This window comes from Lagopus leucura, unplaced genomic scaffold (genome assembly GCF_019238085.1).
Source record: "Lagopus leucura isolate 7727_CA_CO unplaced genomic scaffold, USGS_WTPT01 Super-Scaffold_702, whole genome shotgun sequence".
NCBI lineage: Eukaryota > Metazoa > Chordata > Aves > Galliformes > Phasianidae > Lagopus > Lagopus leucura.
Window position 1 is genome coordinate 10,780,795 of NW_024962254.1, and position 24,240 is coordinate 10,805,034.

Consider the following 24,240-nt stretch of genomic DNA (forward strand, 5'->3'; position numbering starts at 1 on the left):
TGAGCACTGAAAGCTGACTGAAACAATGAATAGTGTGATGATTTAGCAGTAGAGCAGAACAAGGAATCAATGATAGTCAGCCTGGGAAAATCACAAATCCACTGATAGGAAAAAAAGTTGAGTGTTTGTTTACTCCAGGATCTGACAAAGCCTTCTGCTACCCTATTAGGTAGAAGACTAGAAAGGAGATGGATTAACATGTGCAGTTTTGAAACAATAGAACTTGAATTAACATTCCCACAGAGAAGATAAATTGGGGCATTATGAAACACATGCTTTCATTAATATTTTCTTTGTATACATCAAGAAATTACAGTTGCTAAAGCTATTTCTTGCTACTAGGTAATGCACTGACTAGAATTTCTTTTGAAAACAGTGCAGACCCATTTAACTGCTGTGAGGTAGGGGCAGAAAATGGAGCTGCTGTCAATGTAATACACTTTTCATCTATCTATATGGTTGCCATTCAGTAATATTCAGTAGAAGACAAGAGCACTCCCAACAGTAAAATTAATTTCACGTATTTGGAATCTATACTTAACATTCTGTAAAATCTTATAGTCTTCTTCACCTTTAAAATTAAATTAAAATTAAATACTATAGAATATTACATTAAATTTTATTATTATATTAAAATATTTAAATATTAAATATTAAATATTAAATTAAAATATTAAATATTATATAAAATATTAAAAGTAATATTAAATACTATAGAAGGTCCTTGCTCAGTTACTGAAGGCTAGAATTAAGAAATCACATATAAGCAAAAGAAAATAAGTGTATCTATGGAAGTTCTGTCTGAAGGACCGAAATCACAAAATGTGCAACATTCTTACAGGCTGTAAACACAGGAAAAGATTTGAAGTATTGAACAATTCCAAAAAATAGTTCACGAGGTATCCAAGTATACAATTTTCCCTATGGATTGCGAATTTGCTTGTGGACACTTACTCCCTGAGGATAATTATCCAAATAAGCAGAGTCATGCTGTGATGAACATTGCAAGATGTGTGCAGCAAATGAAGTGCAAAAAATGGTAAAGAGCAAAAGTAAGATATATGAGAGTAGTAAGACCAATAGTAATATAGAGGGCATTTTTTAATTTGGATTTTAAATCCTCATTTGCAATATAAGATCTATGCAGTTTTCATCTTTTTTTTTTTTTTTTCTAAATTTGTCTTTTCTCTTTAGCATTAATTGCTCCACTTCAATCTGTGTAATTAGCTTCCTACTCTCCCCAGACCTATTCACCAAGAGCACATGACACACTACACTCAATCTGAACCAGCTGAGAAAAAAAATAGAGATGCCATAGTCATGGCTCCACTTGATATTTTCTTTATTCCATTGCATCACTGTTCCCTGCTTCCCGCTTGCTACCACATCACTGGAGCAGGCAGGAATATGTAGGCAGAGATCACGTGCTCCTCCAAGAACTGGACTGGAACAGCCTCCACAATCAATGAAATCAATGAATCCACAAGCACTGGCTAGGTATGTTTAGAAAAGGACTAAACATCAGCACAAACTGGTTAGGTAGAGCTGCCCAGCACCAACTACAAAGAAACTATTTGCACCTTCCTAGTAATAGATTGGAAAAAACAGTCATTCAGAGAGAACAAGGAAGTTTATATTCTCCCAATACATGATGGAGTGCCTTTATTATCAGATTGTGTTTTCAAATACGAGGATATAAAATCCTCATACAAGAACACATTAATGAAGACATACTATTTCACAGTATTGCTAGCAAAATAGTCCAGCTTTCTTACACTTTAGGAACCTACACACAGAGCAAAATGTATGTTTGTTGCATCCTGGGATGGTTGGGTATTAGAAGAATATTCCTCACCAGAGGATGGTGGACATACAACAGGCTGCCCAGGGCAGCCTCAAACACAGCCTCAAACTGCCAGAGCTCAAAAAACATTTGGATGTTCTTCTTTAAGATGGTCCTGTATGAAGAAGCTAGGGGTTGGACTTGGTGATCCTTACGGGTTCCTTCTAATTCAGGATTTTATGAGATTCCTCTCCCAGATCTAAAATAACACCATTCCCTAAGAAGGATCCAAAGGATATGTGTAGTTATGTGTAGAAAGGATTCAGATGTGGTAAGACTGCTGGGGTGACTCAGTGAGCACAGGGACCCACCACTGGGCAGAGCTGAGCTGTGAGCAATGCCGGGTGTGCCTCTGGGAGAGTGGACTGAAGGGACAGAAAGCTGGGAGAGAGGGGTGAAAGATGGGAGAGAAGCAGCCCTGCACCCCCAAGGTCAGTGCAGGAGAAGGGCAGGATGTGCTCCAGGCACAAAGCAGCAGTTCCCTGCAGCCCAGGAGAGGCCCATGAAGGAGAGGCTTGTCCCCCTGCAGCCCACAGGCGGAGAACGGAGCACACTTCCACATGCAGCCATGGAGGAGCCCACTGTGCAGCAGTGGATGATGGCTGAAGGAGGCACAGCTCACAGATACCCCTGCAGGAGCAGCCCAGGTGGGATGTGCAGCCCATGGAGGCTGCCCACGGTGAGGCAGGAGGGCAGGGGGAGCTGCTGCCCATGGGACTGTGCTGGAACAATGCCTGTGGGTGGGACCTATGGGAAGGAGCTGTGTTGGAGCAGTGCTAGGAGAGCTGCAGTGTTTGGGAAAGCCAAACAGAATTGTTTTGAGAGGAAGCCATGTGGAAAGGGGCAGAGAATGAACATGGAGGAGTGGCAGAGATGAAGAGTTATGAGCTGATTGCAGCCCCCATTCCCCATTCCTCTGCACTGGTCAGAAGGAAGAAATAGGAGAGGGTGGGAAGGTGTTCGCAGTTTGCTTTTAATTCTCACTGCCCTGGGCAGTTAGCCACAGGCAAAAAATGAAATTAATCTCCCTGAGCTGAGTCTGTTTTGTCCATGACAGTCATTGGTGAGCAATCTCCCTGTCCTTATCTCAACCCAAGAGCTTTTTTTCCCCATCAAATTTTCTTCACCTGCCTTTCTGAGAAAGGGAAATGAGAGGCATTGAGGTGCTGAGCTACTGTCTAGTTGATGTCCATCACATGTTCTCATTCTGTCTTCCTTCCCCAGTCTAATGTCACCAATACGCTTGGCAGTGCTGTTTTTTTCACCAAGAGAAGGCCAAACAATGTGCAGCAAGGGGGGGGAAGGCTAATGACGGTCATTATTCTCTGTATCTCCAATGCTGTGAGATGAGAGGGGGACAGTTTGGAGAACAGGACTCAAAGAAGCTCAGGGGCATGTCACAGAACGGAGCCCAGCCTGCAGCACTGCCTCTCCCTCCTCACATCACATGAACTGCTCCCTGCAGCTGCAGCACTGTCTCTTAAGAAGGCTGAAGCCCAGAGAAGCAGTAACAGCTGGCCTATGATGGGGAATACTGATTTACTTCACTGATAAAAGCATAAATGTAAGAATGACACAATGGCCATGTGTGCAAAGTGCTGGAGCAGCCAAAGAATATTACAGAAGCTGAAAGCATACAGCTGTGCAATCAAACTGTCAGCCTGAAAATACATACTCATTTTAATTTATGAATGGACACACACACAACAAAATAATGAAATTACCAACTGTATATAATGCCAGTTCTTCTTTCAAGGGGAAAAACAATACAGAAATGTAGAAAGAGAAACATTTAATTCGCTAAAACACACTAGAAAGATATTTTTTTTTTGCCTTTTTTTTTTTTTTTTCCTCCACAAATTCCATTTGAAAATATATTCCTCCTTGCCATACATCTTCAGCCATACATTTCTTCAAGCCCTGCGCTGGTGCAAAACATCACACAGTTTAAGTTCTCATGTAAAATACAAAAACAAAAAAAAAGCAAAAGAAGAAAAAAAAGAAAAAATACATATTATTCCTGCATATTGGCATAGCAAAACTTGTCAAGTAGCTACATGACCTTGTACCATTTACTCCCTGTGCTGTTGAAGACAGAGGACTCAACACAGATTAATGTTATGTTAAAAAAATCTGTTACAGAACACATAATATGAAGACAGGAATTCCCAGTACCTAGTATGCACAAGTCTATTGCATTGCTACAATCACTGCTTAAGCCCCTCAAGTGGAAAAGAAGGATTAAAAAAAAAACAAACTGTTGAATTCTATACAAAGCAATGATGAGCTCAGCAGAAAAGCAGAGAGAGTACTGATCTCTGATCACAGAATCACAGAATTGTAGGGGTTGGAAGGGACCTCCAGAGATCATCGAGTCCAACCCCCCTGCCAAAGCAGGTTCCCTACATCAGATTTTGTGTTGATCTCTGTTTGCTTTTCTTATCAAATGATTCAGGACTATTAATAAATAAACACAAAAAATACAATTCCTCCTGTTTCAAGAAAATGAATGTAAGTATACATCACCAGTTCATACAGAAAGTTATTTTTGCTCCAGCATTTCCAGACTTTCATTAAAGAAAAATTACAAGGAAAGAATTAAAATTATTTTGAACATCAGGTAATCCTTCCAAGAATACCATTTTAATGTGGTTTCTTCCTTTACAGCATCAAATCGAGATTAAACTCAAGAGAGTGAAGTTTCTTGACTGCCTATTTCTCCAAGTGAGATGTGGAAAGCAGCTCACCTCCCAGGACCATTCCAGCTTGACAGCACTTCCTCAAGCGACACGCTGGACAATTCTTCCTACGAATTTTATCAACTATGCAGTCATTTCTTCCAGCACATAAATAGTTGTGCTGCCCTGTAAGAGAAAAACAAGATTAATACAATGTTTTTTGCATGACAAAACTATTTCTCTGTAAAAACATTCCAAAAAAACAAAGGATTAAAAAAAAAAAAAAAAAAAAAAAAAAAAAAAGAAAAGAAAAAGTGACCTGACCCATCAAAGGACCCATTCATTTTACATTAGCTTTTAAATAATTACCTGAAACTATCTAAATATAATAATTCCTTTGGTTTAAGACTGGCATTCCCATCTACATAAATCCAACATAATTAGCAGACAGTACAAACCACTTAAAATAGGAAACTATCAATATTTCTCATGCAAATCAATAAAGATGACAGATTTGTTTCTGTCAGACTTTTGTTTGTTTTACATTATTCCTCCTTACAGTAAAGTACTTACATTGTCTGGGATTGATAGGAAATTTCCTACAGATTGAATAAAGAATTTGAGCATTACACAATACTATAAAAAAGCAGGGTTAACTGTCTCTGCTGGAGAATCTCGTCTGCACGAGACCTGCTGACAAACCAGTTGAACAGAGCCAATAAGAGCAAAGAGAAGGCTGTAAATTTTTGGTTTAGTTTAGCTTTCAGGAAAGGCATCTCTTTTATTGTCCTGTTCTGAGACACTTAGTTAGGAAGACGCTGTCATTTGTATGTCAAAATGGAATGTTTTAAAATAAACTGTCTTCTAGCAGAGCAGCCATTTTATTAGCAAACCATGAAATCCAGCTGATACACTAACATATTTTTCTCACAACAAGCTTCCAATACTTTCAAATTTCTCTTGTAGAGAATTTAAAAAATATATTTTTATGCTTTTGTATAACACTGATGACCTGTGTGATTCAATTTCGTTTCGCATGAGTAAACAAAGCTGTAATAAGAAATCAAACCAATCCTCTCATTAAGAATTTATCCTGTAAGGCTTAACTTGAAGATTCTTCCTGTTTTTGCACATCACCCTCCATTCATTTCCATATTTTCTGTTTCTAACACTGAAGCATAAAAAAATATTTTTCTTTCAGGAGTAATAAAATAAATCAAAAAGATACAGATAAACTACAGGATGTACCAACATCAGGGATGCTTCTCTGTGGCATACTGTAGAGTGGACTTCCAAATACAAAAGAGTACAACAGCACAACTTTTAGATTTGTACTTATTTGTAGATGGGTACTATTCTGAGTCAGCCATCTGATGTCCCCAGCAGCAAACAAATCTGAGGTGATTATTCTGCTCAGCTGCTGTTACTGCTTTCGTTATTACCATATTCCACCCTTTATCTGCACACAGTAAAGTAAGAAACTGTTCACCAATAAGTTTTCTAAATAGGAGAGAGACAAAAAGAAAATGAATTCCTCAGACGAAAAAATCAGGAGATGAACACAACTCTGTCCTAACAGGAAGACAAGACGTGGTGCTAAACCACGTGAAACAGAATGAGTTGGCTTCTGTGGCAACATCTTTACAACAATTAATTTCCTTCTTACCTTGCTTGACTTTTAACAACAACTAGAATGGGCTTAATGAAAGAAGCCTTATTGCTTGAAATCTATTTTTGTAACAGTTTCTTTTGCTTTAGAAAACAACAGGTAAATAGAAGCAATTGTCTCACACACTGCCTGGCATTTTAAATGTATTTATTAATGCTTTAAATCACAAGGTGCTCTCATTTAATTTCTCCCATTACTTCTAATCCTGGATTCCTTCTTACAGGAAACACTACCAAAATCAACCAAATGAATACACATCTGTCTTGCTTTTGACAGCAGACCATGAACAAAACACTTATTTTGAACACATCTTCCTCGAGATTTATTCACAGCCTTTCCCTCGTCTTACTTCACCTTCATTAGCTACAAAACCACTCAGTCTTCTGAAAAGCAGCAACAGCTTTAAGCCTCTGTTACTTAACATAAAATCTATGGAGCGTGAGATTATCTTTGCATTATTGCATTCTGATGCTTTAATGAACAGTTAATTTCCAAAGGAATGCTTAAATATAAGGTTTAAGTTATGTCTGTGAGTGTTTTGTAGTTTTGTTTGGCTTCAGTTCTCTGAAAAGCATCTCTTCTGGGCATCCTTGTTTGGGAATTTTTTGAATTTATGCATGGTCTGAGTCCATGTAGCCCACATCCAAGACCAAAAATAGATTATGTCTTTCCAGTGAATGCCTATGAGCGGCTCACGATGACACAGGCATGCAAGTTTTACTTTTCTTTTCATACTGACACAAAAATGCTGATCTACCAAAGCTACTGTAATATCATGAAACATTACTCTGCAAACACTCAAAGTGTTCACATGTTCTAAAATGATATCTGTATGTAGAAATGCTCTTGCTACCAGCACGTGCTATGCACCCTCAGCACCCCAAGGGTGTGCTCTCACTGCCAAAAGAGGCTAAAAAGCTCAGGTGGAAGCAGCAATGGCAACAGAAGTTAATAGCATGATTTATACTCATGCACATTTAAATTTAATATTGCTAAAGAGTGCAAGACATTGAAAAACCTAAAATTCACCATTATGCACATTTAAGGTTCACTACAGCCCTTATAAACCTCATCATAACATAGGGTTTATCAACAGATCCAACTTCCTCTTCAGCTGAAAATGCAGGAGCTACTTTAACACTACATAACAACTCATCAACTGCTTATTATAAATCCAGAACAGAACAAATGCTTTCAATTCTGCAGAACAAACTGCAAATGAATTATAATTATGAAAACTGCTCAAGTGTTTCTATGTTCTAGTGAACATAGCACTCCACATCTGAGTTTAAGATTAGAAAGGATTAAAGAATCCCTCTGTCCAGTGCATACTGAATAAGAATTTGCTTAGATGTTCAAAAAGTAAGTACTATTTCATTCCCATTTAATACATTGTATTTGCAATCTACTAAAGACCAGTGACACAGTCTTTCTTATATGTTTACCTGGTTTATTTCTCTCATTAAGAAGAAACCAGCATTAAAAAAAGAACAAAGGAAAAAGCCAACACCCTGCCCACTAAACCCCCTTGTGAGATTACAGAGATAAAATCATGAGTTTTAACACTTGTCAACCACTTCCTCATTTGCAGGCTATAAAGAAGCCACAACCGCATCCTGAGTTTGAATTATATTTCACATGATTTTCCATTCTGCTCACTGCTATCCAACCTCTCCCTCAGTAGCTCCCATCTTTATGTGTATTCCACTGATTCTGATTTGGAACACATATAATGTTCACCTAGTATTTTGTATAGTTTCAGCTCTTAGGGCTTTTTTAGTTATCTCAGTCATCTGGTTGGATTTCACAGATAGAAAAATCTGAATAAACAATCACATCCGAAACTGCGTCTGTTTTTCTACTGCTGTCCAGAGCTGGGTTCTGAGAAATTACTACTTGCTCAATATTACTATTTAAGTACAGACAACCATCTGAAGGACTGATTGTGTAGGAAAGGGAAAACACAAAGATATTTGATTAAATTCCAAATTATGCTCTTTAGGATCACCCATGTATTAATTGATTCACTTCAATATATGGGTATTGCAGTGATATTAAACGCACGTACTGATAAAGTATCCAAAGATCCCAGTAAAGACAAAATTCCTGCTCAACTGGCAGCTTGTCACTCAGTATCTTTCATGCCATTTTAACTGGGAAAGAAAAACACAAATACCAAGACAGCAGTGTAATCACTAGAGCCCAGGTCAGAAAGTAAAGATTTAAATTCGTATCTCATACTAAAATATGAACCTAAAAGCCTTCTAGCAACCACCTTTTCCTAGGAAGCTTTCTCCCAATGTAGTTTCCAAAACGTGTTTATTTTTCACCTGTCCTTAAAAATGCACATTATAGTTTTCTCTCAACCTCTCAAAGATTCAGCTTGTAACTTAGGTGTGAAGAAAACACGGAGATTTCACCTGTTACTCATGTACTCCAGACTGTCATAGGATAGCACTCTTCTTAACCCCCATCTGTGTTCATTTATGTGAGTAAATGTGGAAGTCCTAATGGAAACAGGGAACTACAACTGTAAATCTGCACTAATAACTAACAGAGAAATTCTGTGTTACGTACATGTACAATGTCTTTAAAAACTACACGATTAACTTAGCTGACTGACATACCTTAAGTCACTTAAAGTCATTTGAGTGCACTATTGGAGTCGCTGAAATTTTGCAGATATGCAAAATATGGAAAATGTATCTGCACAGGGAGAACCACACGCAGGCAGCCAGCTATTTGTGTGAGTACATCTGTGCTGAGCTGCTGCCAGTCTGCACAGAAGCAACACCCTTGTTTGAGAACTCTCATTTCCTACTGCCTACAAACAAAAGCATTTTCTCCAATCTTCTCTCCCACAGCTGATTCTGTCTCCCTGTACCACTCTTACCATGCAACACTGTCTCACAGAATCAGCCCATACCACCACTGAACAACCACTATTCACAACACACATGACAGTGTTTCAGAAATCTTTTGATTAAATATTAAAACAGATTAAATATATAAAATATCTAATATCTAAAAACAGTAAATAGATACCATATCTCTTCGTGAATGATTTTATTGACAAACACTTTCCAGCATTAACTTCTACCTTCCTGAAAGCCAGGTTCTGCTCAATAATTTTCTCTCAATATGCTCTTTACCTCTTAAAATATTTTTCATATCATAAGGACTATTAAAAAAAAACCAAAAAACCAAAAACAATTAAGATAGTAGATTTAAAATACAAAGGAATTAGTTGTTCACTAACCCACCTTCAGTTGTTCCCATGGTTTCAAAACAAAATGGAAAACAGTTACACAAATTTGTACTGAACACCATGGCCCAGATGAAGTTTTTGAGCATACTTTTGACTCCTGAAAGTGAAACTAATATAACAGATAAGGATTACTCTGGATTTGGACTGACTCTATCAGTGTTTCCCATAACCAGGCAAAAAGTGCAGCTTGTTCCTCTTCAGAAATAGGAAATGCAACTTGTCTGACCTTTGATCTCATCTGAAACCACCACTTTTACATTGTTCCTATCTGCAAAACAGCAAGTGTGTGCTGAGCTTGCCTTTCACTGTGTGTGTTCATGAGCATGCATCTCACAGAACCAAGAATCTGTACTACAGTTAGTCATATTGAGAATTTGTTCCTCATGTGTCCCTGTACACCACTGCAATCTTCAAGATTTCATACACCTCAAATAATACTTATTTATTATTTAATACCAACTCCTCCACTGCACTAACATTTTCTCTGCAAGATGAGACTAAAGTGAGACTTAGTCTCTAACTACTTAAAAACAAACCACATCTCTCACTGACCTTACCAAATACCATCTACAAAAAGCTTAGTGCTTAGCTGGGGGACTTCCTTTAAGTTCCCCTCTTTGACCACTAGAATCAAAATTAACTTTTCCCAAATCTTAAGCAGGTGTCCGGTCTAGAGCTCTACAAAGCACTTTTATTTGCAGACAGGAAGAAATGAGAGTTTGCAAACAAGTGTACAGCTTCTGTGTAGGCTGGCTGCAGTTCAGCACAGATGCACTCACACAAATAATCAGCTACTCTATAAGGACTATAAAGTAATATTAAAGACTTGCTATTGAAGTGTATCTGCCTCACAGCAAAGGACTTAGGATTCAGTGGATCAAAGAGGGCAAAGAGTGGATAGAAGAGTAACATGGGAGTATATTCCATTCTGGAAACTTTTCTTCTCCTTGCATCGATATAGTAAAAGATGTAAATAGTGAACAGTGACTGCAGTCCAAGTAATCCAACAGCCTTGAGGTCAGTGTTGCAAGGACAGAAAATTGTGTTTGACTCCCTCAAGGGACCAAAGATGACAGACACAGTTTTACACCCTGTGCAACTGCCTTACCACTTCTGTGCACTCAGTGATGGGGTTTGTGAGCATAGCAGGTACCAGCAGTTCCTTTGTGAAGTTAGTCCTTCACTGCTCTGCCTTCACTTCATGTGATGAAAAAACAGGCTGAATTAAAATATTTTGTTTCAAAAAGAAAGCAAAATCATAAAATGTTCATTCCTAAGTCAAACCTGATGTATCTTACGTTATACCTTATTTGCTGAGCAGATTGACAGATCGACAAACTTCTCATATACGCCCAGTCTGTTGTCTGTTTAAACATCTGTTAAATTTTATTTGCTAAGTGAATAAAACGTGCTTCTTTAAAAGGGAAGCTGCATTTTCAAAACTATCCTTGCTTTTCTTCTCTTGAACAAAACACTTCCAGTATCTGTACCATCCTTGACTGACCCCTTTCTTATGCTTTATCCTGATCTGAAAATCTTCCTGCCTTCTGCTGTGAACACTGCAATGCCACTTTTTCCTTCCAAAGCTACTTCTCTAGACAGCAACACATTGTTTTTATCTCCAAAACAGAACAATTAAGCATAATTGCCCCATTTTCATTCACTTCTAGGTAGTTGGAAGTTATAACCCTTTTAAAAATCATTTTGATTTCCCCATCTATTCCACCATCAGCAACTGGACAAAAAAAAAAGAAAAATAAAAATGTCCATTATATTAACCATTACAAACTGCAAAATCAGGATTACTCTTTCACATTGATTTTATCTGCTTTTTTTTCAGGTAACATCCTGAAAGACATAAAGACTTTCTGCCTAACTACAAAAACTGATAGGTGTAAGAATTCTGCATAGCCAATATCTTTCAGAAAATCATGCTGGCTTCCACAACTCAGCATCTCCAGTTTGTTTTACGGCAACGTTCCATGATCACCATTTTTGAGTGAAGTATATTACTGGTAGAAATATGTAAAATGATAAAATTAACAGCTTATAGTCAGTGAGGAGCATATTTCTTATAAAACACAGATCATGGGATTTGAACATACAATCTACTTTAAAAGCACTCCAACTGTTTCAAACACATGCATCATCACAGTACCGTTTTTACTTCTGATCCCAGACTGCTGTAGTCTTCTACCAACGTAAGAAGCATTATATGAGAGCTGCTCCAAATGTAATGCCTTCTTTTTAATGGTATTGGCCCACAACATTAGAGGCAGATGTCAGTGTATGGCAGTAGATGTTGAACCTTCCTGCCATATTCTCTTACATTTTGTAGATGTGTGATAGATGGCAGCAGAGGAGTGGTGTGACAAAACAGTGTCTGACACAGAAGTGCATGTGAAGAAAAGGTGTGGAACTGAATTCTGCCATATGGAAAAAATGGCACCCATTCACATTGTTTATGGAGACCAAACAGTGAATGTGAGCACAGAGAGGTGCTGGGTGGTGCGTTTCAGCAGTGGTCACAGCTCCACTGGTGCAGACTTTCACAAGCACAGAATTCAGAATGCAAGCTTTTATTAATAGCTAGCTTTTGTGCATAGCTAGTGCTTGTGACTACGTTGAAAAATAGCGTTTTGTAGTTGAGAATTTTTTCTAACAGGTAGTATTATCGTGGTCTTTGTACCTGTTGTAGTTCCCATGGAAATAAATAGGAGGCATTACTTTCAGAACAACCTACATATCTGCATTTCAGTCACCCTAACATCTGTATCAGTGACAATATTACAGCATATTGCCTTGATGACGTCTTCAATATATATCTTCCTCTTATTCTTTGACTTGTCCTACATTTGAACCTGTGGGATAAGGCTCACTCGTAAGAGTAATAAAGGGTCACTCATAAGAGTAACAAAGGCAGAAAAACAGAAATATTAGTAGAAAAAAGATGTATTTAAATAAATAAATAAATAGATAAACAGATACTGCTGCCCCCTGATCAAAATATCCAAAGAACAACAAACTGCTTGAAAATCTTGAAGAAGGGCTTCATTTAGCTGACTAGATTCTCAAGTGTGGACACTCAGCAGAATAAGTAACATACACTCCATTCTTGGGCATTAGAGGAAAAGCAGGTACTTTAGAATTTATTTTAACCTTGAGTAGGTGTCTAAATTTGGGTTTCTTAATAGTGTCTCTTCAAAGGATGCCCACAGTGATTAACTCAAATACATACATCCACACTGTAAACGCCTTCAGACTGGTACAGCAATTCTCACATAAAATATTGCCTCTGCAGATAATGGAAGATTATGTAACTATATGAGAAGAATAGAGTAATGTTCTCCTGTCTCAGTGTAGCATGTAATTCCTATATTTTAACCGCAGCAGATCCCAGGTTGCTGAAACACACTCAAACATTAAAGGATGTTAAGGATGATAACATTAATGATATTAAGCAACAGCCACTTGTCAGAACACAGGATTTGCAACCAGTTATAAAAAGAACATTCTGAAGTGCAACCACGTATCACTGTGCACATGGCAGACTAACATACAAAGGATACTTGGCTAAGTCTTTCCTTTGGTAGCCCCTAAAGAACCGCTCTTTATCAGTAATCACCAGTTTTGTGGAACAGGTGCATCGAATGAGGAGATGGACACTGAAATGCTTGTTTAGTAACTAGTAGTTTGACTAGAAAAAGAATCGCAGAATGGCTCAGGTTGGAAAGGACCTTGAAGATTATAAAGTTCCAACCCCCCTGCCCTGGGCAGAGCTGCCACCCACGAGATCACACTGCCCGATGATTACTTTAAATAACTGTCACATTTATTATGTAGTCTGAAAAGGTATTAGCTACCTTTGTGGCGTGGGTGAGATTCATAACACCAAGAGCAGACTGCTCACATCATCACCTGACACTGCCTTTATGCTCAGTACAGAGAGCAGTTAGCGAGAGCACTGCCATTTTCATCATCAGTAGATATCTGAAATAAGTCAGTGAATTACTTCCTAGAAGCTCCCACTTCTCTCCATTCACTATACAATGAACTTCAGATGAGTAACTCAGGTTACTCCTACTGTGCAGATCTAAAGTTAGAACAAAGCAACCTCAGTAGTACAGAGCAGTCTGGTGCTAGTGCTCCGTACCGAAAGTGGTTTTACACTATCTGAAAGAACTCCCATTCCACCTGAAAAGATGCAATATTCAATACTGCTTCTAAACACGCTGCATAAAGTTAAGCCCAAAATTTGGCTAATTGACATTTCTGCAGCTGATGGCATTCTAAGCAGTCCCTATCAGGAAAGCAGTACGAAGGCATAATGAGAACTGCAAGCAGCCCAGCATCACTTAGCACCAGAACAAACACGATCCTAGCACATACCACTGTGCAGCATGCAGATCAGCAAATTACTGTCTGCCAAACAACTGAACAACGTATATTTGTATACGATGAAGATACAGTTACATATCAGCACAGATCTTATTTCCCTTTTCATAAGACAAATTCTTTTCTCTCACAAATGAAATTTTCCAGTTGATCTTTATTACCTTCATGGAGATTATTTCAAATGTTTGAATTTGAAAATAAATTTACTGTGTGCTATCATATTTGGGTCACATACAATATGAAAATGTTTAGTAATATTACATAAATTAATTGAAAAACATCTGTATTTCTCAACATGAAGCATGCATGCCTTCTCTGCTACATGCAGTGTTTGCAGCTGCCAGATATACAGCACACACTGCACCAAATCCCAATCCACAGACCCTGGAAAGTGAGATTAACAAATGGAAAACACTGAAGAATTAAGAGAATGAGAACTTTTCATAGTTGATACCTTAATTTCATAGATGAAAAGGTCTGTACAGTACAGCACTTCACTGTTCAGAAAGAGGGTTTTGTAATGGGCTCTGGGTCATTTTAATCAATGTTTGGCACACTGTGCTGTTTTTTAAGCTATGAAAAAACACAACTGTAGCAACATTCCTGATGCACAGTATTTCAGTACGTATGTAGTGAATCACACTTCCATCATAGGCTGCTTGTACACAGCACAAGTCAGATAAACCTTATCAGAAAGGCTGCACAAAACAACAGTCAGTCTTCACAGCGTAGATGTAGCTCATCCTCAACTCATCACCCTCCTCTACCCTTATGCAGAGACAGTGAAAACTCTGATGGAAAATACTTTTTATCCAGCAGAATTTGCCAAATTTAGGTCTCAGAGAGAAGTCTGTTTCTCACCAGTCAAGTGTTAGCTGCTGCTGCTGCTGCTGAGCACAGTCCCTAACACTGCTACTCGTACAGTGCTCTCATCCTGAACTTGAAGCACATATTAAAACCAGACAAATCTGCCATATAACCAGTTGTAGTAGGGTCCCATTCAAACAAACCAAGAGTTAATTCCTAACTCATCTGCTGCAATGCCATGTATTCATGTTGGCCTCAAACACTTCTGATTCCCACAACCACTTGTCGCTGTGAAAAAAGGCAAAGGAAGGCAAATGCTTTTACAAATATAAAGCATAAAATTAACAGCTTTACACGGTTTTATGTGAACATATCTCTATAAGATATTAAAGACCATTTGTCAATTTAAAGAAAAATGAGGAAGAACTCACTTCCTAAACTTCATTTTCCTATAAGCTCCGCTGGCAATTTTATTGGCCATAAGTTTGATAAACTGGTAGCACTTAAAAAATGCCTGACACCAAGAGCAAATTAATTTGCACATACAGTAATTCTTTAAAGCATTTTAAATGTTAACTCTGAATATTCTTTGATTGACAACTTCAAACTACTCATCACCCTCAGCTCACAAAAGCAAACGATACTACCACATCAACTTATTGAGTTCAGGTTTGTGCTTTCAGTTTTCCTCTCTAAGTATAAATAAAAGTAACTTCTATTATTTTCTTGATAACCAAATGAGAACTTTGAGTATTTTTAAAAACCTTTGCAACTTGTACAATTGAATCAATGGGTACATAAATCAACTCTTGCAGGCAACCAACCAAAACCAACCATTCAGACCACCTCTGAATGCAGAGAAATACTTCCTAAAATACTGGTATATTTATTTGCTATCTGCATTTTCTTCTCCCCACCTCCAGCACTACCTTTTTTCCCTATCTGTTCTTCTGCATCCCCCTCACCTTCACTAAAAGCCTTGCAGTTTGGGTTTACTGCTTGGGATTCTGTTTCTAACAAAATATACTTACCATACTGAGACTATCATTTTATTTATGCGTATAGGCACATAGAGCAAGTCAGGAACCCAAATAACAAAAGCTTTGCTAAATCGTATAAATATGTAAGAATTTATTGCCAACATTCTAGAAGAATTTAAATCTATAATTTCATCTTAGTTATCCACATACAATTCTGGACTACTGTCACAATATACAGATATCCATTAGCTCTCCTCAAATTAAATCACACTCAGCATAGAAACTTTCCTAGATTCACCTGCACAGCTTCAAATAGTTATTTCAAAAAGGTTAGATATGGAAAATGGAGTTTTCTGGATAACGTGATGGTCAGTTCCATCCCAAAGGAAGTATTTATGTAATACTGCACTTCTTACACACTAGGAGTAAGTAAAATGAACGGTGTATGAATAGTGGGTTTTGTTAGGGAAAAAAAAAAAAAATACATTTGCTATTAGATTTGAAATAGCCAACATATCTGAGATTACCTAATCAATTAAAATAGAAAATAGGCATTTTGTGACTAACCCAATAGCACTACATTACGTCCCTTGTCATGTATGCACTGGACAACTGTGCAATGATACGAAAGAGAAATCTAAATACAGAAAATCCAGCAGGTAGCCCAAGTAATCTATTTGGAGTCTTTTTTTTTTTTTTTTTTAATTTCTTATTGTGTACCTTATGGAAAGTATATAAAAAACAGGACTGATGATAACTTTGCACTCAAAAAGCCAAATACGTTATTTGCACAAATAATTCTTAAAGAAACATGGATAGGAGTATTAAATTTTTTAAAGGTGCATCAACCATTCCTGTGCCAAAAAATGAAGGGGAAGGAGACATTCTGTAAGAAAAATGTCTCAAGTGAATTTATTACTTTGACTCTGTGAATTTTAAGCACTATTTTCACTTGTATTTAAAATTAAAATATTCTTTTTAAAGAGGAGTAATTTGTCACCTTTATTTCTGACTAGAAAGAAGTGAAGAAGCGCTTCAAGTGTAAATGAAATTAAGAGATCGATCTATGAATGAGATTATTTCAATGCTAATAATTATATTCTGCGCTTCATGAAAGGAGTCCATCATTATAAACAACTCCCTGCAGATTGCAACTAATGCATAAACCAAGTAACCCCATTTGTTCATCTAGCTCATGTTCACTTGTCATTCTTCCAATAAAACTTCTGTTTTATAAACAACCTCTGTTGTTTCTGTTGTCACAGTTCAGCTTCCCGAGTTTGTTGCCCATTATTCTAATTTTCTTGCTGAAACAAACAAACAAACAAAAAACCCAACATATTTCTTCACTGTAGGATCAGACTTTGGAAAAGACTTTTTTTTTTTTTTTTTTAATTTTTTTTTTTTTTTTTTTAAAAAAAGGTAGGTATGAAGAGGCTAGGTAAAAGCCAAGTTTTTTGCTGGTCTAACTGTACTGACCTTCTCTGTATGTCTTTATCAATCAGTAACATCCTGCAAATACAGATTTTTCATAAATATTCAAAGAAAACAAAACATTTCCACCAACCCCGTGATCTCCTAATATTTATATTAACAACAAACAGCCAACAAAGAAAGTAAAAAAAGGAATACCAGTGAAGTTAATGATGAAATAATTTAGTTAGTATTCACTGTAATACTTAAATAGAGTTGCCAAAAAATGACAGTAATCATGCTTTCAAAGATTATCAGTAAGTAAAGGATACATTATCCGCAGACCTAGAAAGAACTACTTAACATAACTAGGAACAATGGTATGATATAGTACCTTCCATTGCCCTTTTAAAGAAGACTTTACAGCTCCCACAGGTGAGTACTCCGTAGTGGCAACCAGAAGCCTCGTCACCACAGATGAGACAAATCTTCTGGGGTAGTGATTCGAAGCTGTATTGGGAGCTTTGGCTGGTTTCTGTATCTGGCCTTGAAAAGAAAAAGAAGAGAAATGAAACATCCAGATTTGCAACAGTTAGCAACTTACCCAAATTAATCAGTTCTGCAATAAAAACTTCCTCTATAGAAAATCAAGGGAAAAAAAAGCAGCATTGCCTTTCTGCTTAAGCTTCTCTTTACACCAGGATAAAAGGCACATTTGTAGTAGTGTCTACTCATTGAAAATGGTTTTGATAAAAAGGTTCAATTTGAGACACTGTCAAAATGTTCCATCTTCTTCAGCTCAGCAAGTCCTCCGAGCAAAGTCATACTGACTTATCTTTTCCTCAACACAGCATGGCATAGAGATGGAACCAATTAGAAATCAACTGCATTTCAAAACTTCCTCCACATGGGAAATCACAAAGTTTTATCTCGATTAGAAAAGTCCTCAATAACCAGCATGTCACTTCTGCAAAAGCTGCAGCTTTTGATCAGCAGGCAATTCAGTGAGCAGGTTATGGCAAGTGACAAGTGGAAAGCCAAAAGTGAAAAGCCAAAAGTGAAAAGCATTGCTATGTATCTTGTCAAGGAAAACAAACAAAAACAGTCTAGCTAATCGTTAAGATAAAATCCAGATATCTCCACTGAAACAGTAGCACTGCACATACTTATTTTCAAAAGTATTTCTAGGTAATGCATAATGCCTCGCATACAGTAAGCCATTTCATTCTAGCAAATCCATATGCACATACAAAATGTTCCACTTTTTATGTGAAATTGACTACTTTTTCTCAAATCAGAGCTCCTAATCTGAAGAATATTTACCAACACTGTCCATCTGCCAGTTCAGACATCAGCAACACTGATGCCGTTCCCCCCTTCTTTGCAGCTAGTTATTTCTCAAGACATCACAATGAGCAACCATCACAGAACTGCTGCTTTTCTCAGATTGTAACTGTGCCCACAAGAACATCAGCTGCAAATTAAAGAAATAATACCCCCGCTGGCTTCCTATCAGCGCTGGCATCCCCCAGCATGCATCAAAACACAGGAGAAAAGGGAAATACAGCCCCAACTACCGTCTAAACTCAGAACCGAGGTAGCGAAACGCCGTCTTGACGTCCCTCGGCACCTGCCTGACTTCCAGCGCCCCACGGGACCACCTCCTCTATAGCCCAGCTTCGCCGAGGAGAACCGCGGAGCTCAGCCCTTACCGCACGTAGCCCAAGTAGGGCGGGCACAGCTGGGGCAGGCCCTCCTTCAGCACGGCCGCGGGGAAGCCCAGCGCCTGGTGGTGCCCGTTGAGGCCGAGCGGCGAGTAGAGGCCGGGCGGCGCGGCCGAGGTGGACGGCAGGCTGTCGGGGGCCGCCGGCGGTCCGTACGCGCCGGGCAGGAGGGGCGGCTCGGCCTTGTAGAGGACGCACTCCAACGAGGGCTCCTGCACGGCACGCGGAGGCTGCGCGAAGTCGCCGGGGGCAACCTTGGCGCCCAGGAACGAAGGGGGGGCGGCGGGCAGACCGACGCCCTCCTCCTTGATCTTCAACGCGCTCTGGAAGTCGCCGTAAGCGAAGGGACCCTCCTTGCCGTCGGGCGGCGGGTAGCCGTACTCCGACAAGTCCGCGGCGGGGGCGGAGGGCGAAGAGCGCGGTCCGAAGGCGCTGCCCTCGTACGCCGCCTCCACGTCCAGCAGCTGCCGTGTGCGCGAGGCCAGGAAGGCAGAGTTGAGCGGCAGGATGGGCACGTGCAGGTAGTCCTGCCCCGCGCCCGGCTCCACAGCCACCGGGGAAGCGGTCGCGGCAGGCGCCAGACCGCCTTCTCCGGGCCCCGCGTCCCGCTCCGGGAAGCCGCGCTCCTCGGCGCCGGGCAGCCCCGGGGCTCTGCCCTCGCTGGGGCCCTCGGCTCCCGGACGCGCTTTCACGGCGACGCTCAGAGTGTCGGCGCCCGGCCACAGCGGAGCCCCGGGTCTCGGCTGCGAGGGGCCGGGAGCCGCCGGGGCGGCGTCCACCGCCTTCTGCTCAGGTCCGCGGCTCATCGGGGCGACGGGCACCTCTGGCACCTCCGGCCCGAACAGGGACCAGGGCGTGGCATGAGCCGCGGGAGCCAGGAAGGTGTCCAGGACGCTGTCCAGACAGTCCTTGGAAAGCGAGCCGCCGCCCGGCCGGCACGAGGGGCAGTCCCGGTCCTCCCGGTCCTCCTCCTCCTCCCGCTGCTGTGGCTCTTCCTCCTTCTCCTCGCCCTCTTCCTCTTCGTCGCTGCTTCTGGGGTAGAGCAGCCCGTCCAGGGCGACGTCGATGCCCTCCGCTTCTCCGCGGCTGGGGGGAGCCTGCAGCAGCACCGCCCCGTCTCGGGCGGACGAAGGCGCTCGGGGCTCCTTGGCCTTCACCTCGGTCATGCTGCCCCGAGCAGCGCTGGACGCCGCCAAACCTCCGGCGCGGCTCCTCGCGGCCCAGACGGAGCTCCCGCTCACATGGCGCTGAGTTACGAAGAGCCCCGGCCGTGCGCCGATCGCCGCCGGGATGGTCCTACGGAGGGGAGAGCGAGCTGAGCGACTGCTGCCTTCCGAGGGGCAGCGGGAGGGTGGGCGGGGACGGCACCTCGTTCCCCGCTGCCCGCCACGCTCCCCCGGCCGCTCCCCGCCCCACCGCCGCTCGTACCGCTGAGCGGCGCCCGGGTTTGCCCCTCCCTTTTCCCCGCTGCCCCCGGCCGGCAGCCTCCTCCTCGCCCCTTCGGCGCTCCGCGCTCGGGCGCCGCAGGCTCCCTCCGTCAGCTCCCCGCACGGCCTGGCCCCTCCTTCGCTCCGCCTGCCGCGGCCCTCCCACCGCTCCCGTTCCCTCTCGGCTCCGCTCCCCGCCGCCCAGCCTTCGCAGCCCCGTCTCACCTCGTCCCCCGGTTCTTACAGGTGTCTGTCCTGCTCGAGGGGTGCAACGCCGGCTGCACGCAGGCTGGGCAAAACGCTGTACGGGGAGGAAGACACGTCCTCTCCTCCCTGGTTCTTCACCCTCTCTTTCAGACGTTCGCTGTGTCTTTCAGGTTTAAGTTTCTCTACGCCCTGTTAGAATGAATACGTCTTCCATTTTCCAGTAGCAAAGAAACCAAGGGACTATTAAACACCTTACATCACATTATGGGGCCTCTGAAATACCCTACAGCAGAGAAAGCAAAAGGGTTTTGGAAGGAAATACCGGGAAAAAAAAAAAAAAAAAAAAAACATTAAAAATGAGGCATTCTGTGCTTCTAATACTTTAATTACATTGTTGAAGTGAAGAAAGGACGTTTTGAATGGACGTGGGGCTGGCCTTGCAGGGCTGGCTGGCTGCCTTGTGTGCACCAAGTTCCAACCTAGCCCAAATTACTTAAAACCAAGAAGTCGTTGTCTGTTCATGGCTGTTTGTGTGAATTGCTGGCTCAGTGGAGGAGCATGTTCAGCTTGATAACACTATTTCTAATTCAAATTCACACATACACACACATACATTTGCATTATATAGCAGTCTAAGAAAACAAGATGGTGTTTAGAGATACAAAAAGTAAATTAGCCCAGGAGTAGCCCTTCTGACTTTGAATAGAATCAGTGTATTTTTGATTCAGAGACGTAAATTGTTACAAGCTTGCTTGTGCTCTGTGAGTAGAGCATGCTTCTGTGAAAGGGCATCTTTCTCAAAAACTCTTATCAGGATGAAATAGGTCCTATTGTTGTTTTACTTTTGGAATATTCTCAGATTGCATAGGACAGCTTTGAGGGGAGGAAAGCAACTTCTTGAAATTATTTCAGTGGTCTGAAAGCTAACATCAGAAATGCAGAGCAAATTTATAGAAAAAGTGGCTTCAAATAAATTTTATTCAGAGCAATGTGTACGTTTTGTATTATTCTTGGCAAAATAGTATTGAGTGATAGGCTGCTTTGGAAGTCTATATATATTTAATTTTTTTCTATTAGAAATAGAAATACATTTATAGTCATCTTTTTTTATATTTTTTCTCTCCTCTCCTCTCCTCTCCTCTCCTCTCCTCTCCTCTCCTCTCCTCTCCTCTCCTCTGTTATTGTGCTTTGACCATAGCTTACATTTTATAAAATAGATGTCACATAGACACCTCTCTGTATGTTCCTAAGATTCAACAGTATGATGCACACTGTGATTGCTATATATAGGAACATTTCTCAAACAGAAGTGCCTCACCCTGTTGATAGAATTGCTTGCCCAGCAAGCAGCAAGAACCAACGGCAGTGAAAAGCCTGTCAGGGGAGCAGATGTTTAGAGTCTGCCTCCAGAAGACAGCTCTGTACTGTTATGACCTGATATTAAAACAAGTAATTAATTTGAAGTGCTTCTTTGGCTACCGAGTTTCTTTTTTAATGATACAGTATTTCTCCCTTCTCCTCGTCTTTTTCTCAGAAGAGGCAAAAGTTCATCCCCAAGTCTCCACTGTTCATCTCCATGCCATTTTGGTTTTCTCCTGATATTTTCATGCTTAGTCAGCTAAGTGTCATGCCTATTTCTCCCCACGGCCCTGCTTTCTCACTTTCACTTCCCCAGATGCATGCCACACTCATGGCTTTCCTCCGTACTCCAAGGAAATGTGCTCCCTGGACTTATTTATATACAGTGACCTCCCTCCTTGCCAATGCTTCAGACCCACAGAGAGTGAGGAGGCACTGAACTGGGGTTCCTGGAAGGAAAGGAAAGCAGGCCCATGTGCTTCCTACAAAGCCAACTTACTGCTGCTGGGGACTTGACTGCTACAGCTCTACGCTAACAAGTCTGTACGACTCTAAACACCTGAAAATTCACCAGAAAGATAAGTGTTTATCACTTGCATTATTTGTCAGAATGTTAGCAGCTGAATGTTGTCCATGCTTTCCTTCCTAATTTCCTTTTTGTGGGTTACCAAATATACTCAACTCTTTAATGCTGAATTCTTGTTGTTTAAGGAAAACTTTCTGTGTTATTAATCTTCAGAACATTTGTCGGGTTTTGTCTTATGTCAACTTCATACAGTTTCCTTAAGGTTTCATGGCAATTTTTTTCAATTTTCTCTATATTTTTCTGCCCACAATCTTCATTCATTCTATTTTGTCATGTTCTCTCATCACTGTGTGCTCTTGGCATTACTCTGGTATTGTAAGTCTTTCAGTGAGAACATTTAACAAATGCCTTATTTTATTTTATTTTATTCTATTTTATTGATGTTATAGCATCATTCATTTTGATATTTTGATCTGTTCATTTTGTCTTCTCATTTTATTGTGGCTATCACTAGTATGGAAAAACAGATAGATCTTGTTAAGGTATTTCCACAGCATGGTTGGATTGGTTTGGTTTCATTTTTAGGGCTATTTCAACCATTAAAATTGATACTGACATTTTTGCATTAGAGCTAAAAATGACACTTCTTATAGTCAGTATATATATATATATTACCAAATGTAAGAATTTTTAAAACCAGAATGAACAAATTTGTAATTCAGAATAGACCTATTTTGAACTAAACTGTAAAATATTGCAGGATTTCTCTGATAGTGCTGCATTTCTTGAAATTCAACTGAAATGTGAAAATATGGAATTTGATAGCTCTGGTAATTTATTGTGGCTCTTTCTTTGCTCCATTGAAAAACTGTAGGAATAGGAAGAGATGCTTTTAGCACAACTTCTCAGCTTTTCTGAGCTGAGAGCACTACGATTCCTGTGTAAAATATCAACAGGAATGGTAATAGATCTGTACTGGCAACTCTCATGGTAAGGATGCAAGTTTGCATTTAGCTCTTTAAGCAGTTCCTGAAAATTTGTTTGAACATTCAGATGTTCAACATACAGCCTCCTTAAACAGCTTCTATGTATTTCAAAATCCCAAACCTCTCCTTAACGTAATCCTGAAATGTGGCCTGGAGGTCAACAAAATCCATTTTTCTCAGCTCAATTTCTCAGACTGAAGTGCAGCATTATTCTCAAGAGTGCTCCATATAAACAGTACCATAAATTAGTGACTTAGTGTTTGTATCTGCAAAAAGAATGGGTTGATTACACTAGAAACTGCAAATTACTACAAAATAACTGCTGTAGTCCATGGAGGCATTTCTTACAGTGGCCACAGTGTTGTCCTGCACAGGGTTTTTGAGAGCAGAATGTAGTAAAAAATACTTGTTGATTTTTCATAGTTAATCAGTGCTTGACAATTGCCTTACTATCATTTGGTTTTTTAGGATATAATACACCTCAAGGTACGTTCCTTTTTTTTTTTTTTTTTTTTTTTTTTTTTTTAAGAAAGAAATCTTCTACAAAAAAAGCTCATGAGCTCATGAGAAGGAAAAGAAAAGCAACTTTCCAAAGTGCTCTAGGAGAGCTTTAGAGGTTTCTGCTGCTATTGGAGAAATGATATTTTTGTTTTTTTTAAAAAAAAAAACATATATATATATATGTATCTCTATAACTGCATCTTGCACTTCCTACTCAACAACAATAATCCAACTTTTCCTCATTTACTGTAGAGGATAATAAAATAGTCATGTCATGCAAATAAAAGCACATTCTTGGTATGTTATGCTTCTTAGAGAAATATGCTTCTGTGGCTGCATCTCTAATCTGTAAATATTTACAGACTGCTAAATTCCACTTGAATTAGGATGGCAGCAAACATTAAATATTCCTTCTGTCTCAGAGCTCCTCAGTTTTGAAATAGCAGCTAAGTAATGA

General features: G+C 40.1%; 1 protein-coding gene across 1 annotated transcript in view; it reads right to left on the minus strand.

The window, feature by feature from the left end:
• Positions 1 to 20,027, minus strand: part of PGR (progesterone receptor) — a 37,568-nt gene extending 17,541 nt beyond the window's left edge. The window contains exons 1-3 of the mRNA XM_042862486.1: positions 18,766 to 20,027; positions 17,448 to 17,599; positions 4,591 to 4,707 (exon numbers count right to left, since the gene is read on the minus strand). Of these exons, the coding sequence (XP_042718420.1) occupies positions 4,591 to 4,707; positions 17,448 to 17,599; positions 18,766 to 19,943 (1,447 nt within the window). The 5' untranslated portion in view covers positions 19,944 to 20,027. The remainder of the gene's footprint in view (positions 1 to 4,590; positions 4,708 to 17,447; positions 17,600 to 18,765) is intronic.
• Between the last annotated feature and the right edge of the window lie 4,213 nt (positions 20,028 to 24,240).